We start from the raw sequence: 27,852 nt of genomic DNA on the forward strand, positions 1-27,852 counted from the left end.
AAATTGCTGTCTGAATTAGTGTATAACTATATTATATCATTGTTTCTAAGCTGCTAAGCAATTTAAGTCTTTAATGAACTGAAAAAATTGCAATAGCAATATTCCTTCGACTGTACCGCAATGTAATTTAGACATTGGACAAGAGTACGCTGTTAACTACTGTACAGTACAGTAGAACACATTTTAACTTTCTACCATGGTTCTACCTAGTTCTACCTATGATAAAACGCCATACAGTACGCTATTTTTTTTTACAGGGTGATAGCACAAACACATCTAGCGTTGCCAAGTAGAGATAATATAGCAATGAAATAAAATAAATGGGTGTTTACCATGATGAGTCACAATTTTAAATATAACAGCACAGTCACGGCAAAGCCACTATTTCACCAAAAATAGTCATTGCTAAAGGCTGATTTATTAAGCCTTACTACGTCATTGTGGCTCTTTGGTCCTTGACTATTGTCGATGGTGAATGAGTGTACAGTACACTGTACTGTACACCCATATTTTTACTTGGTACTGTAGCAGTTTGGCTACTTTAATTAGTTATTACTGTATGAAGAAAGTACTGTAGACTTCGCACGCAGATTTTAATTGATGAACTATGTTATTTAGCTCTTTCTCTACCGATTGGTGTATAGTTTGTGCAGGATTTTAAAATTTAATTTAATTTATCGGCTAAAATATCTTAGACATAGTGTACAGTACAGTCTACAGTGTACTGTAGACTACTGTACAGTACTGTATTATGACTATTGTGACTTGACTGTACTGCACACTGTATGATACAATACTCTAGCCTTTCATGTTGCATCAGTCAGTCAGAGTTCGGAGCAGTTCGGAGTCAAATCTCTGCGTTGGCCCGAAATCTCACTTTGTGCAGTACACTACCATGTACAGTACAGTACTGTACTGTAAACACTTCGCGTCATACTGTACTGTACACTGTACACTACGTGTTGATTTCAATTCAAATCTCAAGACGACTTCAGCAACTTTGAAAGTAAAAAGAGAAAGACATTGCCTTCGAAAAGTTGAGCGAGAGGCCTTAGCTTAATTCAAACTGAGATTGTTATACAAGCTATCCAACCATTGGTACGATTGATTATAACATGCTCTATTTGCTTATTAACTTAATTTAGCTCTGTGGAATACTACAGGAATATGATAATGAGTTACTCTTTCCATGGCATTGCTACTGAATGTATCTCAATGCGATTATCATTACAATACGTAGGCGTATTGACTACACCAAGTAATAGAGTACTAGCTCATAGCTAATAAATATGTATATGTCATACTTACTGTATGTATATATCTTGAATTTTGAATACTGTACAAATAGCATCCGTAACATAAAAACTAACTGATGGACATATTCTAAAATAGAAGCATTTGAATACAAATGACATACATAGGATAAAAAACTGACTAATAGTGATGTTATAAACTCTACATTCGTACGCTAGGGAAAAGTTAATTTATTAATTAACTAATAGATACATATGTCAACTGTTCATACAATGTATATATGTGCGTACTGGATGTAACATTGAAATAACTTTGAAGACATCAATCCTACTACATTGATTATGTGTAATGTTCTCTTGCATTTCTTTAGCTTTAGCATCCACCATTAGCACTAGAGATTGAATATCTGAAAATCATCTCACTGATTCTCTAATATCCATATCGTATACGTGTATATCAACACGACAATCGCATAGGCTGCAAAGTTTACTCTTCATTATACAGTACAGCTCGACAGTATACATGGCGCTCTAAAAATTCAAATACTGTACTAGAAAATTGCTACATACCGTTGTGTCTGCAGTGTTATCATTAGCATACGGTATGGATTAAAGTACTGTGCTGTACTTACGCGTACGTAGAAGTATTCTTATCACGATACAGAACCGTATCCGGATGTAATAACGTGGACTTTTCAATTTCATAGGTTTCACTTCCGTATTAGAGTCACAAATATTACTACTCTTGATGTGTTTGATACAATCATACTAACACTTAAAACTTAAATCTTTATTTTCTAGAGGATTATTCTTCATACCTGTAATTATATGAGGAATGGACCCTATAAATGAGAATCAAATTAAACAAGTTGATGAATATTTTAAAGGCAGTGGTGCGCAGGTACGTTGTGACCATGTCCACACTTTTATATTGAAACCTGTATACTATGTCTTAGATAAATCAAAATTGGAAATATCTTAGATTTATGCCCGTTTCATTCTAACTTATTGTAATGGAACCTGATAAATACTGTAGTAATAACGCATTAAGATCTATACCATACTTTTGTATATATATAATATATACATTGTATACGTATGCCAGTTACAGGTAGTATTTAATACTGCAGATTATGGTTTATAGTCCTTATATATTTCGCAGCATAGTGAAGCCTTTCAAGACTTGTGGCTATGCTTAGTACCTACTTAGTGCAATGTTAATTATCATTACTCTAGAATAAATCTTTATTTTCAAAGAGTTTTCAAGTATAACGCTAATCAGTAAATGTCTCTATTTTGCTTCTGAAATTAAAGACTCTATTGAAAGAAGGTCGCATCCTGTTAGGACAAGGTTCTTTAACAAAAATGTGTCGTAAAGGTCCGCAACGACGGCAAGTGAGTTTTATGCCTGTGAATGCATTCATCGAGTTATGATCGCTATTATAATGATCCATTTGGAAATAATGTAAACATAGAATATTACATCGTTGCGTGCTATATATATACAATATGTAAGTGGGGTTGCAAATTAAACCTTACTAACTTTACACTTACACTTCATCAAGCTGAAAATGTATATATAACTCAAACGTACGTGTACATGTGCCTATTAACGTAGATGGAGCTGTTTCATTGCAATTTAAATAAGGTTTATCATAATTGAGTCATCGCTCTTGAGAAAGTTAATGCATACCGTACTGTATTCACCTATGTTTAGTAGCAAATACCGGATGATATTGTTTGCAACGTACAGTAAACAATTCTACCAAAATTTTTTCATGCTAACTGATGATGGGCGATCCTACAGACTTTACAGCGCACCGTATCTGATCTTATACGTATATCCATAATCACGGTGTTAACTATCAACAAAATCTTACTATATAGAAACACGTCCATAATAAGGTGTTTAGATTACTGCACTTATATATAAAATAAAATTTCTTGTTTTGGCGATAGTCGGACAACAATTGATCAAATCTCGCTATTATTTGACTTAAAAATTTTTGACAGTAATTTAATAATACTGATAGTCTGTTTAGCTTGGATTGTATTAGATTTTCGCTAATATATTATACTATGTTTTTATAGTTCTTCCTTTTTAATGATATACTGGTCTACGCAAGTATAAAAGTTCCTCACAAGAAGGTATCTAATCAAAACTTAGCATCAATCATGATTGTCTAACTTTACCCATAACAATTTTTGACCACTTCTAAAAGCTGATTTATGCCTACTCATATGTACGATATCAACCTAGAGTACCATGTTAATTATTACATAACTAATAGAAGCCAAATAGATGGAGTACTATTTTATGCATTACTAACGTTTATTTATAAACCTGTTCTGAATTATGTGCTGGCCTTGAAGTACGTTAAACAAAGAATCATTCCGCTAGAATATGCAGGATTAACTTCCACCGATAATACAGGTATGGCATAATGCTGACCATTATTAGACATCTAAATAATACCTAAAACCTTGGCATTGACCCATCTCTCGATGAATCAACAAATAAAAATTTCTTTTCAGCGGAGTTAAAGCATGGTTGGACCATCAATAGTATTGGCAAGTCTTTCGTAGTATATGCAGATTCAGAACGCGATAAAGCAAAATGGATGGATCAGATAAACGAATGCCTTATTGCTGTTTCTAGTCGCGGTAAGTAGACGATTCTTCGTTGGCGTTACCTATCCTGTTTGTAAGAATAACGTCAGAATCTCTGATATTTTTCTATGCTACTTAAGTGGCTGACAACTTAGTCAGTCGTAAAAATAACAACTATTCTCCAGTCTGGATTCCCGATAATGAAGCTCCTGAATGCATGGCATGTAAAAAAACCAAATTTACGGCCATAAAGCGACGCGTACGTACAAGTATTTTAAACCTTACAGCATTTAATAACTAGCGTATATGTGTTTATTCAATAACTATTTAGTAGAGAGCACTTAGCGAGTATCTCATGCTATTCATAATTTTTTAATAGCATCATTGTAGAAAATGTGGATACGTTGTTTGTAGTAACTGTTCATCGAATAAATTGTTACTGAAACATCAATCAGATAAACCATTGAGGGTTTGCGATAACTGCTATTTGAAATTAGTTGACGATTGGAAGAAATTAGGTAAACGTTTCAGCTTACTAAATACTATGTACACCGATAAATATTGACATAATGTGTTTTTACTGTAAAATGTTAATTAATTATAAAGCTTAACTGCGCTTCATGCAATATAGGGATCTATAGCTCCGATTCTTCGGACTCTGAACAAGAAGTACTTGCTGAACCCGCTCTCGTTGTTATATCATAATTAGAAATAAGTGATTGAATTTATTATGCTATTTTAAGAAAAATGATGATACGCGTACATTTTGCTGAATCTGGAAAGAATGATCGCATCACTGCAAATAATTTTATAACTAATCTTTGGGATGCCATTGCTTTAAAAAATAATCTGTTAGCCGGAGATTATGTTCATCAAAAGAGCACAAATTAGTTGCTCAATATTATTTAAGATCCGATGATACTTTGTTTTACTATACACTAATTTGAATTATTAATAAATTATTATAAGGTAATGGAGAACTATCTCTGTCGATTTCAATACTAAGGACCTAATCGCTTGAAAATATGTATCATAATTACAGATATGATTAGAAGTTAAGGATTTAACAAAAATTCAATGAAATCTAATATTTTGCCAATATGATGTTCGCACCATTCTAGGCCACAATAATTAATACGATCTCTATTAATATTGTTTAAATATATTTAATTGTAAAAGAAATTATTGACGATTTAATTCACAGCTGTTTTACCGACACTTTAATAATATAATCAATTTTCACAAATTCATGGACATTCGTGCCGCAATTGATCTTCGAACTAATAAGTTTTAATGGATAATCTATTAACCTTAGTAATAACCTATATTATTGTATTGATTATCAACATTAAACATAAATAAGGAAATGACGAAGTACTAATTTAAAATTTTAATTAATAGCAGCAGGTTTAATAAAGTCAATTTCATTATCTGGAATAAGTTATGTGTTTTAATTTTTGCCTTTTCATAATATCATAGCCTTTGACAAAACACCATCTATATTTTTATAACTGATTGCATAGATTTGCTAGTAATAGCGTATACAATATTTAATATATTATAGAAGTAAAAACAAAGTTTAGGGTAGCCCTTCTCATATGCGTATATATCTATTCGTTACCATATCGTCCATTCAACATAAGATTTAGGTACCCAACGCTGTTCATTTATTGATCGTATAAGTGACAATAATTTGTAATAGAACGCTTGAGGTGATACCCGATTGTCAAAGCTATATACAGTAAGAAAGTACTTCAAACAATCCTTCCACCTTGCACTCTTATATCACTAAAACATCCCATAGAAGCTAAATACGGTTGCCCAAAAGTAAATACAGTCATATTACATGTACACCATATTCGTACATTTTTCGTGCGAGTACCTAAATTGGAAGTTATAACTTATTGTATTGGTATACATCAATCATGTTCTTGCCAGAATATTTCATTATTATTGTGGTACTCGATTTTTTTTCTTAAAATTGCATCGATAATGAGGTTTGACAAAGGAAGACTTTTGATGTTAGCATCAGATAAGAGACTCTTGATCAGGAATCTTTGGCATAGTTCTTCTAACTTGTAGACTAAACATAAACGAAAATAAGAAAATTAGCCATTACTGTATTGCAAGTTATCGGCAATACTATTCCATCTCTAGGAAATGCACGTAAGTACTGTAAGTAGATATATTAGCTACATTACAATAAGCATCACTCTATTTTGAAAGGGTATTTTGCTTACGGTAAATTTATACGGACAATGAATTAGATGAACAACTACGTTCGATTGTAACCTATAACAACTTACTTGGATAAGTAATCAAAACATTAATTCTTAAGGCAGGCAATTGCTGCCCTTGTTGATTGCTAGGAATTTTAGGAAGGTAAACTTTAGCGAAATTTATCAAAAGACGTTCATTACGACTACTATCAACTGCAATCCATGGGTGAGTCTCAAAAGTATTAATATCGAATCGATGTCTAGGAGGGATAACTTTATAAACAACCTTTTCACCGCGAAAATTTAACCAGATCATTTTAGCGTGTCTTCCTGAAATATTTATGAATCTTACAAGAACTTTGTTTCTTGAGTTTAATGATTTAAATCGATTTTCGTTGTTTGGTTGATTTGATGCCATTTTTTTTATTTTTCACTTGGAAAGCGCCAATTTCTTATTACGTAACTTCACTCAGTAACAAATCAGACATTGAATTCAGCCTGGAAATAGAACTGTAAATTGTTCAAGTTTCACTTTGTATGGAATAATCTAACCAAATCTTGAATTCAACATTAATCGTATTGTATTATTTTAAGCACAGGAAGGAAAAAGCCACGATCTGCAAGCCGCCAATAAATGCCAAGTATTATCTATCAATAATAATTCAATTTCTTCAGGAAGTTGGTATCTGACCTAGCTCACGTCCTCATTTTGCCAAGATGTTACTTAGAAGTGTTCTTTTACGATGCCGCTGAACTGAATTTAATACCAATCAGAGAAGATACACAGTGCAAAAAGTACAACAAAGTGGCAAGGAGTCTAGCGACTAACTCACTTCTCAGTCAGACCATGGAGATGTTAACTCTACAGTATGAGTCAGACTGAGTTCTGTACAGTACAGTCAGTACTGTAGTACTGTACTGTATCGAACCTGTGGTGACTGCAGTACGTACGTCCAGCAGTCAGTCAGTAATTTCATACACGACATTCTCCCAAATAGGACAAATTCCTAAAAGTGACCACAATGTATATGTTCAAGAATGATTGATCGGATAAATTCCTAAAAGCGACCACAATATATATGTTCAAGAATGATTGATCGGATAAATTCCTAAAAGTAGCCACAATATATATATTCAAGAATGATTGATCGGACAAATTCCTAAAAGTGGCCACAATGTATATGTTAAGGAATGATTGATTGGACAAATTCCTAAAAGTGACCACAATGTATATGTTCAAGAATGATTGATTGTGCACAGAAGTAGTACAGATTAATCAGACATTCCTAGGATTGATCTAATTTAATTGGTCATTCTTAGCAATGGAAAAATATTCTATTGACATTCTTAAGCTTGGACTAATTTAATTTGTCTGTCCTAAGAATAATAAAATTCGTAAGATGGATCGTCACGTTCTTAGCGACGCAGCTAATCCTAGGAATGGCCGTAACATAGACGTGTAACACTAATCCATAGCATTATAGGCCCATATAGCATACGTATATTTAAAATATTATATTTAAAAACTTTACTACACTGCTCAGAGCACAGTTGGCTAGATGCATCGAGTAGTCCATGACTCGCAGTTGATTCTAGGTAGTCAGAGCCCTTTCCAATTAATGTATACGAGTATAATCACCTGCACTACTTTTCGCTAATACGCTGCTCTCTTCATTGACTAGACTATTTCCAGCCTCGTTTTATAGTATCTATCCATTTCTGGATATAGACATATTACTGCCAAGACAGCTACTGCATATTGTTACTAGAAAAGTCATTCAAAATTCGCCAATGTAATGGCCACATTAGTTTTGCATCGAATTTTTTAATCAATTATAATTTGCTATCAATCTGATCAAAATCTGCATATTATGTTATCAAGTTGACAATGTCCACTGTGTAGGCGACTATAATTGTTCATATTTTTCTGATAAACTAAGCTGGAATTCATTCTATTTACAGCGATAGAATCATTTACTGTAAGATGCAGAATATTCATGTAATCTCGCAATAAAGCAGCTTAGATTGGATGAAAAATTTCCCGTGGAAAATAATCAAAATCAAAACCGAGACTGTCGAATATTACATAGAACAACAATTAATATTAGTGTATGAATAAATTAAAGATGTAGTAATTGTATGATAATAGCAGGTTAGACTACTTCGATATGTAGGCTAATATAACTCGAATGGTACTATATTAAATAAATATTTACAAAGAAATCAGCAATACAAGTTATAGGAGATGATAATAGATATTCAAAAAAATGGGTGATTAGTTGTGGTATGAATATTAAATCATCATTAATCGCATACTAGCGATAAAAAGCTTTAGACGCTAGTGACAATCTAATCATTTCGTCTCTTAACCCTGCATTTTTTGCAAGCTCTTTAAGGCCATCAACAATATCACCAGTGTAGATTATATCTGTGAATCGGCGCTTTTTCCGCGTAAAAGGTCCAACAATCTCCTTGTTAATCAACACTCGCGGGGTGCGTTGCGGTATTTTATCGACTAAACTTGCGAACGGTTCAACCTGTAAAGAAACATAGAAGAATTACTATTGCTACTGTAAAATTCACTGTAATTTACTAAGGCATATTTCAATGAATACTGTATTTCGTTAGAACTATTTCATTGAAATCGCATCAACACTAAAAAGTAATCTTCTAACGAATTACTCTTGCAGCAGTCTATGTGGTATAGTTAGAATATGCTACATCTTACCTGTAAAGATGTTCCCATCACGATAACCAGATCGCATCCTGCGATATCTTTTTTATATAATTTGTAAAAACGTTTAGGTAAATTTTCTCCAAAAAATACAATGTCTGGCTTAATTATGCCCTATCGTGTTGTCGTAACAATGCGTAAACGATTAGAATATTTCAAGTATACGCGTTTGTAATGCCTAAGATGACTTATAACTTAATATAAACAACTATTTCTTATTAGCTACATAACCATACAACAGATTCTAATTGTAAAATTAAAGACCCCTAAGTACAAATCATTGCCATGACTGATGATATGGACATACCGAACACCGATCGCACTTAGGAATTATCTTATTCATAATCGCAGACTGAAAATAAAAATGAAAACTTTCTTTAATTTCAATTGAATATCATTTCCGAACAATCTTCGTTATATTCCATATAGTTGTTCAATTTACTTTATTTTAATACTATATGCTATACTTTTGATGATAAATGTACATAAATATATCTTACGTTCATCTGTTATCTTACCTTAATAAAATCTCCATTAAAAGTTTTCTTACAACATGTACATGTTGCAGACGAGAATGTACCATGAGCTTCTACTAATTTTGATGACGGTATATCTGCCACTAGAATAGGTTTTTTTTAATTAGCATACTCTAATACATTTATTCATTTTGCTATATGGCTAAATAGATCATAGATAAAGCCATGGCTACATTATTAAAAAATATCCTCACATCTTTCCAAACCATCAATATTTTGTGTATACATTCGCCCAAGAAGCCCTTTATCACACAATAGTTTAATAAAATAATGAGCATAATTTGGCCTGTATTGCCCAGGATATAAATCTTTGGCAAGTTCATAAAATACTGCGGGATTGCTACGAAAGTAGTCAATGTCGAAAGCATCGGTAGGGCTTGATAAATTATTATTCTTAAGTATACTATATATTCCAGTTTTAGGAGATCTGTTCGAAAAGAAAGAGTATTGTTGAAATAGCATGATTAAATTAACTAAAAATGTGTCAAGCTTGAATCACCAATTGTAAACAACATGAAAGTCTAATTAAAAAATCGTTTAATCATGAGTAGCTAAACCAAATAGTACCGACCTAAAATCAGGTATGCCGCTGGATGTACTGATGCCAGCTCCGGCCAGGATTAGAATATTTTTACAGCTCTTGTGATTAATTATGGCAGCAATCTTGTGTAGGGGGTCTAATGTTCTACTACGCCTTAGAGTTTTATTATCTGATGCAAGTTCACCACCATTCTTCCTCCTTGTACGCTCTGCACTAGTTATATTTACTTGGCCCCGGATAGGAAGGGCTTCGATCCGTGATTTATTATTTTTGGAACCTTTTCCACTGGAACTTTCTTTCTTGCCGGTTCGCTTTTCTGCTTTATCGACATACAATTTGATTCTATCATTTTTAAGATTGGTTTCATCCTTCTTTATATCCGGTGAAGATATTGTTAAATCGGTAAATAGGTCGACTAAGGTGTGAGTATTACAAGTAATAACACTTTGCTTCTTTCCTTTATGATCCATTTCGTTTAAGATGTCTTTTTCGCTTAGGTAAACCGCTATCGAATAGATTTTATCTTAACTTTTAGACGTATACGGATATATATACAGTGCCACTGTACAACAGTATATCGTCTATTTTTACTTTATTAAGAAATAAATCTTCGTGTATAATGACACACTGCCATGTTAGCTATTGATAGCTGTATCTTAATGTTTTTCTCTCTTGAACATCCTAGTGCTGTGTTACGAAATATTTACGTTATCAAGCTTACATCCACAGGACTCCTCGATTGTAATTAATTATTAGTCGCATATACGCATAATTATCTTGCAAGATATCTACTGTTGTCTAGTATTAACTAGAGTAAGTACCTATTGTATACCGATATTACTCTATCAGAAGTTATATATTTACCAACTACTTGCACAGTACTGTCCTTATTTGTAGTAGCTGCGATCGCATCCCGTTGCCATAGTGACAATAGAATGACGACATTAATTATTGCTACAACACTGTACACTGTACAGTATATACCCGTAGGTATCTCATGAACTGGATTTTGTACATTACTTAATTCAGTACCACTTTAATTGAATCATCTACATTCTATAGAATTCTCGTATTTGAATGCTGTCATCCATATACAAAAACGTCAAATAAGCGTACATTTAGAATCGCCAAAATATTCGGCAAGAATAAGAGCATGAATTCTATTCACATTTTTTTAATAAGAATATAGTGCTGTCCTTAATCATCCAACAGAACATAATATGCTTACTAGCAAAAGCAATAACCTAATTATTGATACCGATAAAAATATAAATCTATTGAAAGGGGTTGTTGAATTACTGTGATTGTTGATATAAGTTAACGACCTAGTCTATCAAGTATTCGTATCTACAGATTAGTTCAATCTAATTAAATATACACAGGTGATAAGTTAAAGCGTGATATTTTTGAAATGTAAGTTTCAAGAAGATTACTTACATGAAAACAGCGTTTAAATTTACTATAATAGGAGAACAAGAAACTTTAATTTTTAGAAATTATATAAAATTTAGCTTGGCGTTTCATAGTTTATTAAATAAAATACAAAATGCATCACGTTGCTAATAGTATAGTGCAACCAACAGCGCAATTACTGTATAAAGTATATAATGTAATAACTATTTGTGCTTCAATATATTATACGAAGCTCTAATCTCTATACCGTACTAGGTTTACCTAAAAAACTTTATATTTCGACGCACATAAGTACGTTAAATAATAATCAATTTATAATAAAAAGTAGTACTTAAACTGATTAATATTTAATCTTAATGCTCATAATTTTGGTTCAGGAATCTAAATTATATCGTTTCTTCAATAAGCATTCCATATGAGTTTCCCAACTAAGTGACTGAGTCAATTTTTTCAATCCCTTGATAATATCACCAACTTCCATTACATCTTTATTGTACATACCAAATGTACCAACAATTTCATTGTTGATTAATATGCGGGGTACGGAAGAACTGACTTGATTTGCTAAGGACGCAAAAGGATAAACCTATTGAAGTCAAAATTTTTAATCCTTAACAATGAACTTGTAAATAGAGTAGCAACATCCACAAAACAATTCGTTCTTTACTATTGCAGCACTTATGAGCAGTATACGAGTATTAAATTTAAGTTAATAACAATGCAAAGCCTATCTTATCTATTCGTAGTAGAATTATTCAGAGCATACTATTCAAGTTTATTTAACTGAACTAATTATTAGATTACAAACGAAAACAAAGTCAAGGCAATTGAGTACCATAGCTCAACCTTAAATACTTCCTGATAGGCGAGTCGTGCAACAACCAAGACGTATGGGTTGTAAAACAAATGATTAAAGTGACATCATCTTACTTGTAAGGAAGTTCCCATGACAATAAGTAAATCGCACAGTTTGAAATCTGTGGCTTGCTCAGTAAAGAATCTGTATGGTAGGTTTTCTCCAAAGAAAACTACATCAGGCTTAATAACTCCCTATAAATCAAATCAAGTAAATTACTAGTAACTATTTTCACGTTTATAAATAGATAGGTACATTTATCTCGCTGATAACATAAAATAACCTGGCATCTATCATCCTTACAACGTGGCACCTGTTGTTGTAATATTGCTCCCTATCAAATATATTTAATAGAAGGTTAGGCAGCTGAATACTGCTAACCCGTCTTTGCATGAATTTATTTAGTAATTTACAACCTCAATGTCAGAACTTGTGTAACGTTTTTTACATATTCTACACGTAGCATTGGCAAAAGAACCATGAGCTTCGATAAGTTTCTCTTCTGGAATGCCTGCTTCTGAGAAATATAAGAAAGTGAAGCATATTACTGCTCGTACTGTCATAGGTATATTACACTACAAATTATAATGCTGGCGTTCATAATAAAATTAAAGTTAATCAATTGTTAGCTATAGTTTATTGTAACATTGTTAAATTACTTCTTTCAAGTCCGTCAATATTTTGTGTATAGATACGGAGTAAGAGGTTTTTTTCCAATAACAATTTCAGAAAATAGTGACAGTAATTTGGCTTATAATTACTAGCATGTAAATGCTTTGCAACACGGTAGAATGGGTGAGGATTGAGGTCAAAAAAAGAAATATCAAATATATCCATTGGATCACTAATTTCGTCATCATCAAGAGTATCGTATAATCCGCTGCCTGGAGATCTAGAGGGGGAAAAGAAAGGGAAACAATAGACGTAAGTAATACTTGGTAAATTGAAATTTATAGTAGTGGTAAGGACTATAATATTACAGATTGTGTATCATCGTTTCTTGTCTAACTTATTACAGGCACTGTTGTATTCATCAGAGTTATTACTGTATCAGAAAGTGTCATTAACTTCAAATACAGCATAGTCTAACCTGAAATCGGGTAAACCACTAGCCGTGCTTACTCCTGCTCCAGTTAAAACAATAATTTTCTCTATAGAACCCATCTTTATTTCCTTCGCTACTGTATCCAATGTCCATTGACTGGCAGCCTCGGTTGTTAGGTATCTTTTGCCATAGCTATAATTTGACGTACTTGTATAAATTGCCTGTCGGTTATTAAATGTATACTTATCACAGCAATCATGATCTAGCACATTCTTGCTGTAGCCTCTGTAGCTTGCAATTCTATAATTGCTGTGTCTCTTGGTATTATAAGTTACAGTTTTGCGAATGCTATTTAGAACAGCTGCAGGTCTGGAGCTTGCATACCAAGCTCTAATCATTGCCTCTCTTATTTCAAGCACATTAATGCACAGTATAAACTAAACTTAATTCCATTGGCAGTATTAAAAGGATATAAAACTGTATTTGGATATTTATTAGTAACTATTCAACACGCAGTACTGTATTTGATGTGATGAGTAGAGGAAGACCTTTAACTCAGGAGCTCAGGAGCTACTGTCGAGGTGTAGTATCGTGAGATAGAGAAATTAATTATACGAAATGGTACTGTAAACTATCTGAAGTTCATGGTGCCGTATGGTCCATTATTCGATCAATACTGTCGTCTAGAACTGCAAGAGCTGCTACTGTACTGTACTATGATCAAAGCACTTCTATATGGGTATGTGTGTATATAAACAATTAACTGTAATTATAGATTCAATTATTCATCTAGTACAGTACTAGTACTACAAATGTAGTATGGAGTCCATGGACTAATGGATAATAATAATTATTATTTATTCTCCCATACGCATATACACTTCTACAGTACAGTATGATGCTGTCAATGACTGCAATGTTGCAAAACTAAGTCTCCATTCGTACTTCAAAAGGTCAGTTGCAATGGATATGTTGGCCAGATCGAGTGTTATCAACATAGCCCTTTGCAGGATAATCGAGTTAGTCGATTAGCATCGATCGAAAATGATTATGCATGTTTGTGAAATAACTGTAGACATATTGTACTTACTTTTTATTTACGCATGCAGGACTGTCCTATGCATGAATAAATCTAATTGTATATTAGGAATCAGATCTAATTAGGATACGCGTCGTATATGACTTGTCGAGCTGTATTACATCATCAATTTGAAGGCAATAGGCAGATGATGAGTGTTGTCAACATGGATATGCAATGTATGCAGGATGATCAACTGATATTGATTATTTAACCAACAGGCTCCATCCCTACAATGTGGTTATGTCTGTCTATAAATTGAGTTGGATTAAAACTAGTAAAAGGGAATACTTTGCTAATATTAACTGTAAACATATTTCTGGTCTTCGTCTCGCTCCATCCCAACCCCGAGGTTAACAAGGTCAACCGCTGTACTCAAGCTTCTGTATACAAAACACTAACGACCGTCAACTGGACTTTGTACTCTCGGATCGCTACTAGATGTTGCCAGTAGACAAGCCCAAAACATAGCTTAGACTACAGTAGATTGTAGAACATTTGCCTCAGTAATCATCACCGTACTCGACTTGACTACACATCCCCTATGGACTAGTTGTTGGAAGTAAAAGCTGCCGCGCCTCCCTAGGGGCTACCGATGTAAGACTATGTTACCGTACTGCCCAGTCTGCCCACATGTTGCAAAGGGTAAAACCATGATTGCTCGTTCATTTGAAGTTCCTTCTTTCTAATGGTTAAACCTTTCACCTTCTAGCTTATACTTTTTTCCAATAGTGGTAGTAGTAACTGAAAAAAGAAATTAAAAACTTGGATAGCACTACTATCGTAGCGGATTGATCTGTTAGAGGAGTTAATGTAGTACCGTATGTTGAAAAGGATCAGTCAATCGTGGCTATGCAAGCTTTAATGGTGTAGGCATGGAGACGACTTTACCTAGATAAAGTTGCTATCTAATTCGACAAATCAGCTCATATCCTAATATTATCGTACGTATATTATTATCTCATCCAAAGTAAAAGTCGTTTACCAATAGGACATTACTCTATAACGTATCATCATCTGTTGTCAAGTGCTCGACATTCTGGCATCGGTTATTATTCAGGTATAATGGATTTATTCATCATATTGAAATGTAATTGCAATATTGGATGAGAATTGGCTGTGATAGTGAGTTATTGCCTTTTAGGATAAGGATTAACTGTCTGTAGTGGATAGATTCTTAATCCTAGCTCTATGCTACATACTATTACTGTATTCCCTAACACATAACTACTGTAATTAGCTGAAATTATGACACTGTCATCGTGGAGTTACTATACGCGTATTATCATTATTGCTTGAAATTGAGCTGGTATAATGAAATGATTACAGTATACGCGTATTATTAGATCAAATTTGACTGAAATAGTGAAATTGTTTCATTTTTTGGTTGAGCACTAGAATTGGCTAGAATAGTAAAATGATTGCAGTATTGGATCAGATTGGAGGGTGATAGTAATAGTGACGTTATTGGATGAAAGTTGATTGTACTGTTCTAGATAAGTCTGATGTGCAAAATCACATTATTGAATGAGAATGAGCTGTAATAGATCGATTTTTTTGTCGCGTAAAGTTTCTATACGTATTATGTAGTATTTGATAAGGATACGTAATTATGAGTTATTGTATGATCATAAATTATCTCTTTTTTCATGTGCATTGAAACTACGGTAGTATTCTCGTCATTGATAGTAGTAGAATGGATGTTAAATATCAAATTAATTACTCATCACAGATTGATATACAAGCCCAACAATTTTATCCTCCCATACGCTTGTAAAATGTCCAAGTTAACATTTTTGACAAGTTGTGAGGTCGCGAGTATGCGATTGCGAATGATATTGTATCATGTCAAAGCAAGAGAATTATCCGGTGAAGCAGGTACGCCGTAAATTCCTCAAACAATTCTTGATTACGCGCAACCTGCTAGGGTTGCAGCTTCCCTAGCATAATGATTGTATTTGCTGTCTGCTTCTAACTACCAATACATGCAGCTAAATGATCTATGAATATTTGTTATAAACAGATAGTATTTTAAAAATTGGAAAAGTTCGTAAAGATATTAAGAAACCTGCCAATCCAGAATTGGTTCCCGTTGGCTACGGTATAAATAATTAATTAATAAATGTTTTGCTATCTTCTCTCTCTGTTGCCTCCTATCTAATCTTACCTGAATACTGCACTTATTAATAAATCTAAAGTAATAGAACTATCTTCCATATACAGACTTAATCATTTACTTTGATATTCACTACTTTTAAGTGGAAAGGTAGTTGTAACACTTCTATTCGATTAAGATATGTAAAGTTTAACTAACACTGGTTCCTCTTAATTATCTTATTCTTAGCTAACCAAAATGTACCAAAGACCGTACAAAGGCACTTGAAATGGATCATGCAAAAGGTAACAAGCTGATACTATTACAGTATAACTAGAAATTGATACACTGAATACCTCTAGAACATCCAACAACAATTTTATAAATTATAACATACTAAATTGTTTACCAAGATATAAATCTTTTACCTGTCTTCCAACTTCATCGTTACTAATTCTTGATTGTTTTTCTACATAAGTGTCTCTTTATAAAGTACGATAATGTTACACTAAATGAATGAGCGCAATCCACAAGTTTCGTTGATCAATCTGATCAATCTGATCAATAATCATGATTTCGACTAATGCGGCATGTTAAACTTGATTTGCTCCTTGACAGGACAACATACAACAGGATGTATTTTTGATAGGAAATCCAGGACCTCTACGTAGAATTATTGTCATGCAATACTTGGTTAGTCCAGATATTAATCATTTTTCATGTTTTGGTGCATAATGCCATTTAACATCAAATAGAAAATCTGATACTAAAACTACGATCGCATATTCTTTAGGAGCTAACCAAGAGTGAATTAGAGTATATTCGTCTATCAAGGGATACTACAGAATCCGACCTTAAGCAAAGAAGAGAGATAATCTCTGGTACTGCTCACTACATCGATCAGTGTGCCGTAAGAGCTGCAATTCATGGAAGAGTCTTAGTACTAGATGGCATTGAAAAAACAGAAAGAAATGTGCTTCCCATTCTAAATAACTTATTGGAGAATAGGTAAATATATCCCTGCATCAGCTAGTAATTAATAGCCCTTTATAGAAAGCACGTTACAGTTATTGATATTAACATTCGAAAAATGTATAAATTTTTTTCTGGTTGTAGGGAGATGCAATTAGATGATGGACGCTTCTTAATGGCTGCAGATCGTTATGATAGCTTATTGAAGGTATCACATGTAAAACAACAAGGCTCTATCGGCGTTTTCGATGATAATTTTTAACACCTAATAAATACACTCTTTTAACCTTACATTGGAATATCTGACGAATATATCTGATTACAGACTCATTCGAAAGAGGAACTTGATGCACGTAATCTGGTAAGAGTTAGTAAAGAGTTCCGTGTAATTGCTCTTGGTTTACCTGTCCCAAAGTATATGGGAAATCCGCTAGATCCTCCTCTACGATCCCGATTTCAAGCTAGAGATGTAGAATATCTACCATATCAGGTTTACCTGTGTTACTGATTCCCTTCGTAATTCATCATTCTCGTATTGTACTATAGCTTAAGAGTTGATATGCTAGCTAAGGTATTCATAATTATAGACAAAAAGAAAACATTAAATTTTACCCGATAGTGTACACTAACGGTATATGAAATTAATCAGTCAATTATAGTCTGCATTTTTTATCTTATATCTAGGAATATTTGCAATCCTTTCAGAAGGAGTTTCGAAATATCCCTAAAGAAAGGTACTTATAATTCGAAACAGTAATTGTAGACCTTATCATCCTTCTATCTTGAAATTGTATCGTATGTTTATTTTACATCTTTATCACTCCGATTTCCCTGTGCCGTATTTAAAATGGTTAAAACGCAGAATAAATTGAAATTTTGAAACTAAAATTTGATATTTTACACTACGCAGACTGGTAAAAATTCTTTCCTATGGCAGTACACTCTTATTATCGGAAGATAAATTACTTGGTTTACCTGACTTTCCCTTATCTAACCTATACTCAGTTGCTAAGATTTTGGTAATCGACACATAATAAATAAATCATTTATACTATAAAATATTGAATGCTGGCACATTCCTTAAATCGTACGCTCTCATTTATTTATTAAAGGATTCTGCTCCTGAGGCTTCAACCTATCAAACTTTATACAAACTTTATCCCTATGAACTTATTCTAGGGTACGACGGGAAAATGGCAGCCAAGCATGCTCTCCAGGTACTCAACATCAGTCATAGTATTGTCCATAGAAAGAAACTTAGATTTTATACCATATTATCTGCAAATGCTGTAAACTGACCTATTGTTATTATTGGTAATAATATCAGATGTTTGACGTGGTCGATAAGGTGGATGCCAGATTACCTTATCGAATTACGGATATTAAACCGTCTGGTGTAAGCTATATTAATATTAACATGTATGGAAATTACCGACGTAATATTACGTTTTGTTTTATTAACCGAATAATTTTCGTTATCAAATACGATTACAGAATGGTTCAGTTGCTTCAGTAACGTTACAAAGTCACACCAAGAATTTATGCCATATTGAAGTTCCAATGGGGAAAAATAATCCTCTAAGGAATGTTGAAGATATAAAGGTAATCAAAAATTTATCCATGTAAGTATTCGGATTAGAGGGTGTTGTTTACTCCAATTTCGTAATATCATATAGTATTTCGTACCAACATCTTATCATTCTGGAACACTGGCCGACATGATATTATCACATATGATGCGCGATTTCTGCCTAATAGGTCCTAAGGTTAGTGACCATGGTTTGGCCATAATTCTGGATTGACTTATGAGAATGCAGAAATGATATTTACTGTTTTGTTGTCTTATAGGGATGTGGCAAGACACTATTAGTTCAAAGCTTTGCTGACATTTTAGGATATCATACCGAAAATGTTGTATTATACCAGGTTAGTTTGACTGAGAATTCCGAACATTTTGAAGCCCTAGTCTATCTTAAATAATCTCTTTCATTAAATTATGTTACTCTATTAGGACATGACTGCGCGTGACCTTTTGCAACAACGAGTTACGTTAGAAAATGGCGATACAACTTGGAGAAATGCTCCTCTTATTACAGCCGCCCTTGAAGGATATATAGCCATTTTAGATGGACTTCATCGTCTTAACCCATCAACGCTAATGATTTTACAAAGGTATTTAATTAAATATAATGAGCAGAATATGCTTCATTTGTTACACTTCCTTTCTTATTTATTAAGGTTAATCGACGATCGAGAATTAACTTTGCATGATGGTACACGATTGATGTCAGTGGATAAATATAAATTGCTACAGGAAAGTTCAGGTCTATCAGAAACAGAATTGCAAGAAAGGTAGGTATAGTAGCTATGATTAATTAGTGATGTGGAGATTTTTAACCAAACCTGTAAAGTTTATATGAACTATAAACTTATTGAATTTTTAATTTGTAGGTCTATATTACCAATACACCCCACTTTCCGTATAATAGGTTTGGCGGAACCGAAAGGATCATCTGGAAAAACTAGTGGGCAGCAGTGGTTGAATTCTGAATTGTTAACATTATTTTTGCATCACGAAATTCGACCTCTAACGAAGTCCGAAGAAATCGACGTTATTAAAACTCTGGTAAAAATACTTGTTATGCGAGATGACTGATTTATTTTCTGTTATAATTATTTACGCTATCTATTTTTGCCTATTGAATCCGTCAGGTTCCCAGAGTTCCAGAACAAGACATGGGTCTGTTAATGAAATTTACACATAGTTTACGAAATAACAATGATCCTACGGTATTGTTATGAAACTTATTGAAGTGGCTTTACCACTAATACAATTTCTTATTTGTACCTTTCATGGAGTCTAGCATTCTCTATATTTTAATGACACTAAGTACATAATAAACTAGAAATTGAAAAGATTTCATATTTCATTCAAGGTCCAATCTATTTCTTCATCTCTCTCAACACGTCAACTTTTACGAATTTCACGACGATTAGCAAGTTACCCTAATGAAAATCTTAGACATTCTATTTATAAAGCCTGTTTATCGAAGTAATTTAGCATTAACGAAAATAAATTTGTTTATTCCTTTATCAGATAAATGCAACTATTAATATGTCGTCAAAATTAAATATTGTTTTTACGAATAATTTAGATTTCTACCACCTTTAGCATCTGATGTACTGGAGAATGGCCTTAAAGAAGCTGAATTTGTTGCTGAAAAATTAACTGATGATGCGGATGCAACATGTATGTCATCCAACAATGACATTGGATTGATATTATTTGCTTTAAATGCATTAATTAGTTATGATATATACGTAAAATCCCGGTAAAAAAGATTGATGTCATTACGAAATGATTATATTTAGATAAAGTAGAGAATGATAGTTTAAGAATTGGTAAGATAACAACTACGAGATATAAACCTGATAGCGAGGTTATGGTTCCTGATGTTTTATTTTACGATAATCTTCAGGTAAGTGTTAAATACTCGTACATGTATATATCGGTTTTACTACCATCCAGGTATGCGCATATAATGTCGTTGCTAAGGGATTTTTCTTTCACATCAATCTGTTAGCATATTAAAATTATGGAAGATATGTTGAAAGACTTCTTACTAGGAGAACACTTACTACTTATAGGGAATCAGGTTATTTTATCTACCTATAAAATGTTCAAGTATAGCATTCAAAAGCTTCTAGAAATACATTTATGTTTACAGACTATACAGTAACATTTTCTACAACGTGCAAAATTTAGGGCGTTGGTAAAAATAAAATTGTAGATCGTTTTCTTCATCTCCTTAATCGTCCAAGGCAATACATTCAATTACATAGGTTAGTAATTAAGCAATAATATGGTGAGCTTTAGAGCCCGGTATATTAGTTCTACATACGATTATTATTGTTTATACTGTTTCACAGAGATACCACTGTACAAGGACTGACATTACAACCAAGTGTTAGAGATGGACAGATCATTTTTGAAGATTCGCCTCTGGTAAGATAATATGGTCTTACGATAGGCTCATACTGCATGCGCTATACGCGCCTAATCGTATAGTTATTTTAATGTGAGGTGATACAAATCACGCACACTTCGGCATATCCAGCTCTGACATAGTTATTGTATACCCTAATTTAAGGTCAATGCCGTTCGGAACGGACATGTCCTAGTAGTTGATGAAGCGGATAAAGCTCCTACTCATGTAACATGCATCCTAAAAGCATTAGTCGAAAGTGGAGAAATGCTTTTGGCTGATGGAAGAAAAATTGTAACCGGTAAATAATTTCATGTCAGTATAATTTGATATAAATTATATCTGAATTATCAAGTTCTTTTTTGTTAGGCGTTCGACAAGCGGAAGCCCCGGAAAATGCCATACTTGCTCACAAAGATTTCAGATTGGTTGTATTAGCTAATAGACCAGGTTTTCCTTTTCTTGGCAATGACTTCTTTGGATCATTAGGTATGTAATACGTTATCCACGTGAATTTAAATATTGGTATATGAAGTATCCTTAACTTTTTTATTAACAGGGGATATTTTTAGCTGCCATGCCATAGATAATCCGCCAGTCGATTCTGAAGTGGTACGTTTACTACGTGATCATCATATCAATGTTGATCTAATGCATACAAGATATTAATATTAATTTTTACTCTTATGAACTTATTAATTACCGTAATATAATGAAAATTAGGCAATGCTTAAGAAGTACGGCCCCGATGTTCCTGAAGAAGTTATTAGAAAGCTTGTTGCTGCTTTTGGAGAGCTCAGGCACCTAGCTGACGATGGACAAATATCTTACCCATATTCAACCCGTGAAGTTGTTAACGTTGTTAGACACTTACAGGTAATTGATTATAATAAGTATAGATATTGTGTTTGTGTAATTTCAAATATTGTTGTCATGTGTTAGCTTTGCTAGTACTTTATAAGAATAAATTATTTTCTTTCTATAGAAATATCCTAATGATGGAATAGCAAATGTTGTCAAGAACGTTTTCGATTTCGACAACCATCAAAACGAATTAATGGAAGTCGTCATTTCCACTCTACGTAAACATGATATTCCGATTGGAGCATCAATCCGCGATATCCGCCTAGCTAAGTCGTAAGGAGATTATGCAGTGCATGACAATAAAAAATTTTTCATCTATAGATCTGTTCTATCTGCATATATCTGTGTCAAAGACTATTTTAAGTACTATTTCTCGTAAATGTAGAATGAATCTATTATCCAGGCGTTGTATTAATTTAATTTAATTTTTAAGACCTTACTACGAAAGACATTAATGTTAGCCAAAACTTATTTGTTTGCTTGCATGTAATTTTTGTAAGAAATAATCTCTCATTTTGGAGACTAGTTAGATTTTACGTTTAAGCATCTGTTTTCTTCTTGTCTTAGTTTACAATAAAACCGTACCGTACATCTGTTCTTGTTTATTTACTGCTGCTGATTCTTGTTTACGATAGCCCATGAAAATTCATAGTATGAATGTGCCAATTAATTATCATGGATGATGTTACACCAATTTAGTTACAGTCCAAAATTTTACTGCAAATAAATTAGTACGCATGATATGTACGATATGTAATAACTTCCGGATATACATTGTTTTCATCTCACCTTATGATAGATTTCCTTTACCTCCGCCAACACTAATGTCGAATTGGACGTTATCTAAGCAGCAACGGTCATTTAAGCCATGTAGTATTGAAACCTCATATCTGATAGCTCAGGTTAACTCTTCATTTGGATAAAATTGCAGTAGAGATAAGCCGATTATTGCAAAAATTTATCTAACATACAGTTTTATTCTCTGTGTTAAAGGATCGTTTAGAAATTGGTGTTGATCATTTTGAAACACAGCAGATTAAGCAGCGATCCATAGCATTCAATGAATTACTTAGTACATGGCAGTTATTCATGCATTCATCCAATAGAATTGCTGCTGTTGCGACAACTAAGGGTAAATTAGATATTTCTACTTTATGTTGATACAGAACGTAGCGACTTTCGAATTCGTGTATCTTTCGAGCTTGTAAAGAATTTGTAGTTTATCTACGCAGTAATACGTAAATTGATCTGTCTGATAGATGGGAAAAAGAATAATATCTATGCTGCAACTTGTAATCCAGTCAGCGTATATGCAATGGAAGAAGACGCTGACTCATACACCTTTCTTGATTTGTACGGAATGTTCCCTAGTACTCGTTACAGATGGAAGCCTTCGTTAACAATTTCAGCGTTAGGCAATTCGATGAATGATTGTATTCTACTGCACGAAGAAACTGTAATTACCAATTTTTAAGCAAATTTTTAATTTTGATTCTGTAACAACAAAAAATGCAGTGACCCACTGATTTGTGCTATATACACGTATATTGCGCTTATGCCAATTATTATAATTATCGCTATTTGTAGAGTAACACCTTAATGCTAGTGTGGCCTCGTAAAGGTGAAATTCAAAAGATTCATACCAAATCAAGATTTGCTAGGGTTCGTGATTCATTTACTCGAAGAATGGAAGAATCCGAGGTTAGCGAGAGAATTTTTATATTTAACTCAGATGCTAGTAGGAATTATAGTATCGATTATAAGCCAATTTTACTATCTACATCCTGATTCGTAAAGCTTCCTTCGGTAATAAATTTTTTAATTCTCTCACAAGGAATTACACAAGATTTGTAACGAATTTTCGCATGAAAATTGGGTCGTGACATATAGAGAACATGGGTAGGTACTTACATTTCTCATAGAAGCGCTTATTGCTAACATATTTCTTGATATCCTAAATTAAGAAGAAATCTAATTTGATGTACAGAAACCATTTAAATGCCATTGATGTAGAAAGCGGTACCTGTTACACTATAAATCTGCCCATTTCGGCTTCTTTGGTGCGTCTTATTCATAAAGACGTTTGGCTCATAGTGGAATCCAATTCTTCGAAGTAGAAACTAGCATAAAATCTGACTAGATGTTATTCACGTGCTTAATTTGCTATAAACTTACAGGTCTTCAAAAATTCACAATATAAATAGGAAATATCTCCTTAAGAAAGAACATGAAACCGATTTATGGCCTACTATCCTTATACAGACAGAACAAGAAATGTTATCATCTGGTATCTATCATATTAAATCGTTATTAAGTAATTCTGACGTATGTAACCTCCAAAATTTATAATTGCAAATTTCAGAACTCCAGCAAGAACAGGACCTTCAATTATCATCGAAGGCCACCTCAGAAGCGATCGTACATAAATTTCTTGATATATCAAATATTGATAACATGACAAACAGGATAGTGTCCGATGATATGAGTTATGCCGGTATAGCAGTTGGCCTTCCTGATAATTTCTTAAATGATACTGATGTAAGATAAAAAGTTGTTGCCTAATTTCTACTCTATCTGTATAAGATATTAGTCAACACCGGTTCTATATTAATTAGTTTTTATCTAAATTAAAATAATACTGTAATTACAGACTGCAGTTGGCTTATTTAAAGTACCACGTACTTTACAACCAGAAAAAAATAGCGAAATAGGAAGAACTGTTAGCGATGCCGTTTTTCTAAGTTCTGTTGGTCAAGTAGCTCGAATCGTGAAAGATGTTCACGTTCCAGAAGAAATTTCGAAAGAAGAATGTAAATTCAATACTTCATTCAAACCAGTTTTTGCATAGTTAGATTCAAGAGTTGTGCATTTAATAGAGAAAGGAATACTTAGTCTACAAAATTTCATCTCTTTGTCCGTTTATAGCATCTGATCATTTTATCGAAGTTGTTGACTTACAAAGACATGTAGTGAGATTCTTACCACTCCCAAGGTAGATAATAAGCTATAATGAAATCATAAACTATTTCTGTTATGGTATTTAAACAGTTTTTAAATTCCTTAAATTCGCTCTAGAGTCCCGAGATCAAATTATGTGTATACCCCAGGAGAGATAATCCCATATGCAATCAATGCACTACCAGACGATAGGATATTGGTTATTGACTCTACTGGACGTGTTACTTTATGGGAAACAGGATTTAGCAACTTAGAAAGGTATATTTCAAGAAAATTAATTCTTTTAGATTAACTTATTTACAACTACTTTGGAAGATCTACACCAGATATTAGTACAAAAAATTATTGATTAAAGATTAGATAGCGAAAATTAGTTAAAAACTTTGGCTTCTGTAGTTCGCTAGATAAATGGATGCAACTAGTTACTGATGAAGGTGCAGCAGAGGATACACAAGTAAGCCAAATGGATTATGTGGATATGTAATATTATGATCAGTATCTCCTATCCTTATTGTCGGCCAGTAACATAATTATTGATCAATTACTAATAGATAACAATCGAGCGACCAAACGATCTGGAGGTTACAGATCCAAAACACGGAAAGGTTTGACACTTTTAATTTGAAGATATAGCTAGTACGTGTTTGCTTCCTAATATTTTTCCTTCGTATTAGATTTTAACGTTTCTTGATCTTCACGACTATAGGAAGATCCATCAAACGCGCCCCATGTTGGCGGCAATACCTGGGCTGGTGGTACTGGTGGAAGAAGCACTGCTGGCTTAGGAGGTAGAGGAGGACCATACCGGTTAGATGCTGGGCATGATGTCTATCAAGTTTCCGATACTGACAAAGAAGTCGTACCACCAGAAGTGCGTTTAATTAAGCCAAGCTTTATGTACTATAGGATTATTACGCCAATATTTCTCCAATTTACTATTCTAATATCAGTACGATACTATAATTTTAAATCTAATACTTGAATATTTCGCAGATCTCTGAGGCTGCTAGAAAGATGAACAGAAAAGCATTTCAGGACAGGTATTATATTTAGACGTTTAAATTAAAAAATTGAGCGTATTACTGATCTTTCATCCGTAGAATTCAAAAGTTTGTAAACAACCAATTTTACTTAAAGGCTTCGGGAGATTGAAATGAGTGAATATGATGCCGACGCTTACGACAAAGTATCGAATACTGTTCAACGGCAGGTTAAAGCCTTACGTGTTATATTAGACAGCCTTGAGGTAAGAATTTAATTTCTGATTAGAAAGCTTCAAAGTAGCTGTCAGTAAACACCTAATGGTGTCCATTCCAGGCAAAAGGTTTAGAAAGAACTTGGGCAAAAAATCAAACAACTGGAGATCTTGATGATAACAGGGTATGATATTTCATACATAATTCTTTATGAAAGCTAAAACTTCCAGTAGTATCAACTAATTTATTTATGTAAAATCTTCACGAATGCTATTGTGCAGCTGATTGAAGGCCTAACAGGAGAGCGTACAATATATAAGAGAAGAGCAGACAAGGAACCTGAGGTTAACTTTACGAACGACACATTTTATTATTTTACGCATAGATAGCATAGGTATGAAATTGCTTCTACTAATGTTGTCAAAAATTAATTACAATTCTTAGTACAACTCCCAAGATCAGGAACACCCAAAACGACTTAGGCTAGCTGTTGATGTGAGCGGTAGTATGTATAGATTTAATGGAGTAGACGGTAGACTTCAGAGAACACTAGAAGCGACATGCATGTTAATGGAAGCATTCGAAAACTATGACCAAAAATTTCAGGTAAATTTACAAATACAAGATTCTACAAACTATACCTGTGAATATTAATTTCTAGAAATCCTGAAAGTGTAATGAATGAATACTTTAGCTTACCAAATAACCGGAGCGTCACTAGTAACTCTAAGAGTGCTTAAGTCACAATAAATAACTTGTGAAGATTGCTGTATCATTTCTAAAATCGATGCTTACTACTTAATACTATAGTATGAAATTTTCGGTCATTCCGGAGAAGATCCCGAAATTCCCTTTATAAGATACGACAAAGCACCTAAAAATAATAAGGAACGACTTAAAGTTTTAAAGGTAAGAACCAACAATTCTACTACGCATAACAATTTGAGGGCAGTATGTTATTATAGCCTATTTTTAACTTAATTAAAGAGCTCAAAGATACGTTCATACTCTATAAATATATACTATCCTAATTGAAATATATATTGCTTTTATTAGGCTATGCATGCACATTCTCAATTCTGTTTTAGTGGTGATACTACTATGGAAGCTACAAAAAATGCAGTAGAAAAAGTTGTAGAAGACGAAGCCGATGAACATTTTGTAATTATACTATCTGATGCAAATTTGGAAAGATATGGTTTAAACGCAGCCAAACTAGGAGCAATGATGAGCTCCGATCCGAGAGTTAATGTATTCTTCATATTCATTGGTTCTTTGGGAAATCAAGCTGAAAGGTTAGCTTACATTATGAAATTCGAAATGTTGTGTTACAGAATTAAAATAAAAGTCTATTTATTTCTTTGTAGACTAAAGAAAAAACTTCCTGCTGGACATGCTTTCGTTTGTATGAATACCAAAGATATTCCACAAATATTACAACAAATATTTACTTCTACAATGCTTTTAACAAGATGAATAACTATTGCTAGTGATAA

General features: G+C 33.2%; 5 protein-coding genes across 5 annotated transcripts; 2 read left to right on the forward strand and 3 right to left on the reverse strand.

Annotated features, from left to right (window-relative positions):
• Positions 1–2,088: 2,088 nt before the first annotated feature.
• TRIADDRAFT_63513 (expressed hypothetical protein) lies at positions 2,089–4,827 on the forward strand (the record flags this gene model as incomplete). Its single annotated transcript, XM_002107989.1, has 8 exons — positions 2,089–2,154; positions 2,568–2,648; positions 3,345–3,401; positions 3,627–3,687; positions 3,789–3,917; positions 4,004–4,122; positions 4,243–4,381; positions 4,495–4,827. The coding sequence occupies 8 exons, from the start codon at positions 2,089–2,091 to the stop codon at positions 4,566–4,568; spliced, it is 726 nt and encodes a 241-aa protein (XP_002108025.1). The 3' UTR covers positions 4,569–4,827.
• A 1,376-nt stretch (positions 4,828–6,203) lies between these two features.
• On the reverse strand, positions 6,204–6,464 carry TRIADDRAFT_7508 (uncharacterized protein; the record flags this gene model as incomplete). Its single annotated transcript, XM_002108734.1, has 1 exon — positions 6,204–6,464. A coding segment is annotated over one exon (261 nt), but the record flags the coding sequence as incomplete, so codon positions are not given.
• Positions 6,465–8,397: 1,933 nt separating this feature from the next.
• TRIADDRAFT_52084 (uncharacterized protein) lies at positions 8,398–10,363 on the reverse strand (the record flags this gene model as incomplete). The annotated part of the gene is made up of 6 exons (XM_002108735.1): positions 8,398–8,619; positions 8,811–8,930; positions 9,124–9,168; positions 9,335–9,435; positions 9,547–9,779; positions 9,924–10,363. The coding sequence occupies 6 exons, from the start codon at positions 10,361–10,363 to the stop codon at positions 8,398–8,400; spliced, it is 1,161 nt and encodes a 386-aa protein (XP_002108771.1).
• A 1,316-nt stretch (positions 10,364–11,679) lies between these two features.
• Positions 11,680–13,326, reverse strand: TRIADDRAFT_19190 (uncharacterized protein; the record flags this gene model as incomplete). The annotated part of the gene is made up of 6 exons (XM_002108736.1): positions 11,680–11,892; positions 12,237–12,356; positions 12,446–12,496; positions 12,579–12,679; positions 12,822–13,054; positions 13,253–13,326. The coding sequence occupies 6 exons, from the start codon at positions 13,324–13,326 to the stop codon at positions 11,680–11,682; spliced, it is 792 nt and encodes a 263-aa protein (XP_002108772.1).
• A 2,737-nt stretch (positions 13,327–16,063) lies between these two features.
• TRIADDRAFT_52086 (uncharacterized protein) lies at positions 16,064–27,832 on the forward strand (the record flags this gene model as incomplete). Its single annotated transcript, XM_002107990.1, has 50 exons — positions 16,064–16,163; positions 16,309–16,386; positions 16,630–16,685; positions 16,999–17,073; positions 17,174–17,388; positions 17,497–17,560; positions 17,678–17,842; positions 18,037–18,086; positions 18,263–18,371; positions 18,465–18,569; positions 18,680–18,748; positions 18,847–18,954; positions 19,029–19,118; positions 19,201–19,278; positions 19,364–19,524; positions 19,591–19,704; positions 19,804–19,978; positions 20,065–20,142; positions 20,289–20,404; positions 20,508–20,602; positions 20,725–20,831; positions 20,937–21,008; positions 21,119–21,195; positions 21,283–21,358; positions 21,504–21,639; positions 21,708–21,827; positions 21,898–21,950; positions 22,062–22,214; positions 22,324–22,475; positions 23,002–23,104; positions 23,196–23,334; positions 23,462–23,658; positions 23,790–23,903; positions 24,037–24,101; positions 24,380–24,489; positions 24,565–24,740; positions 24,853–25,012; positions 25,128–25,194; positions 25,278–25,418; positions 25,557–25,614; positions 25,712–25,765; positions 25,867–26,031; positions 26,154–26,200; positions 26,298–26,406; positions 26,478–26,540; positions 26,638–26,700; positions 26,801–26,962; positions 27,167–27,265; positions 27,413–27,651; positions 27,724–27,832. 50 exons carry the CDS (start codon positions 16,064–16,066, stop codon positions 27,830–27,832), a joined length of 5,487 nt encoding a protein of 1,828 aa, XP_002108026.1.
• Positions 27,833–27,852: the final 20 nt, after the last annotated feature.

This window comes from Trichoplax adhaerens, genomic scaffold (assembly GCF_000150275.1).
Source record: "Trichoplax adhaerens TRIADscaffold_1 genomic scaffold, whole genome shotgun sequence".
Lineage (NCBI taxonomy): Eukaryota > Metazoa > Placozoa > Uniplacotomia > Trichoplacea > Trichoplacidae > Trichoplax > Trichoplax adhaerens.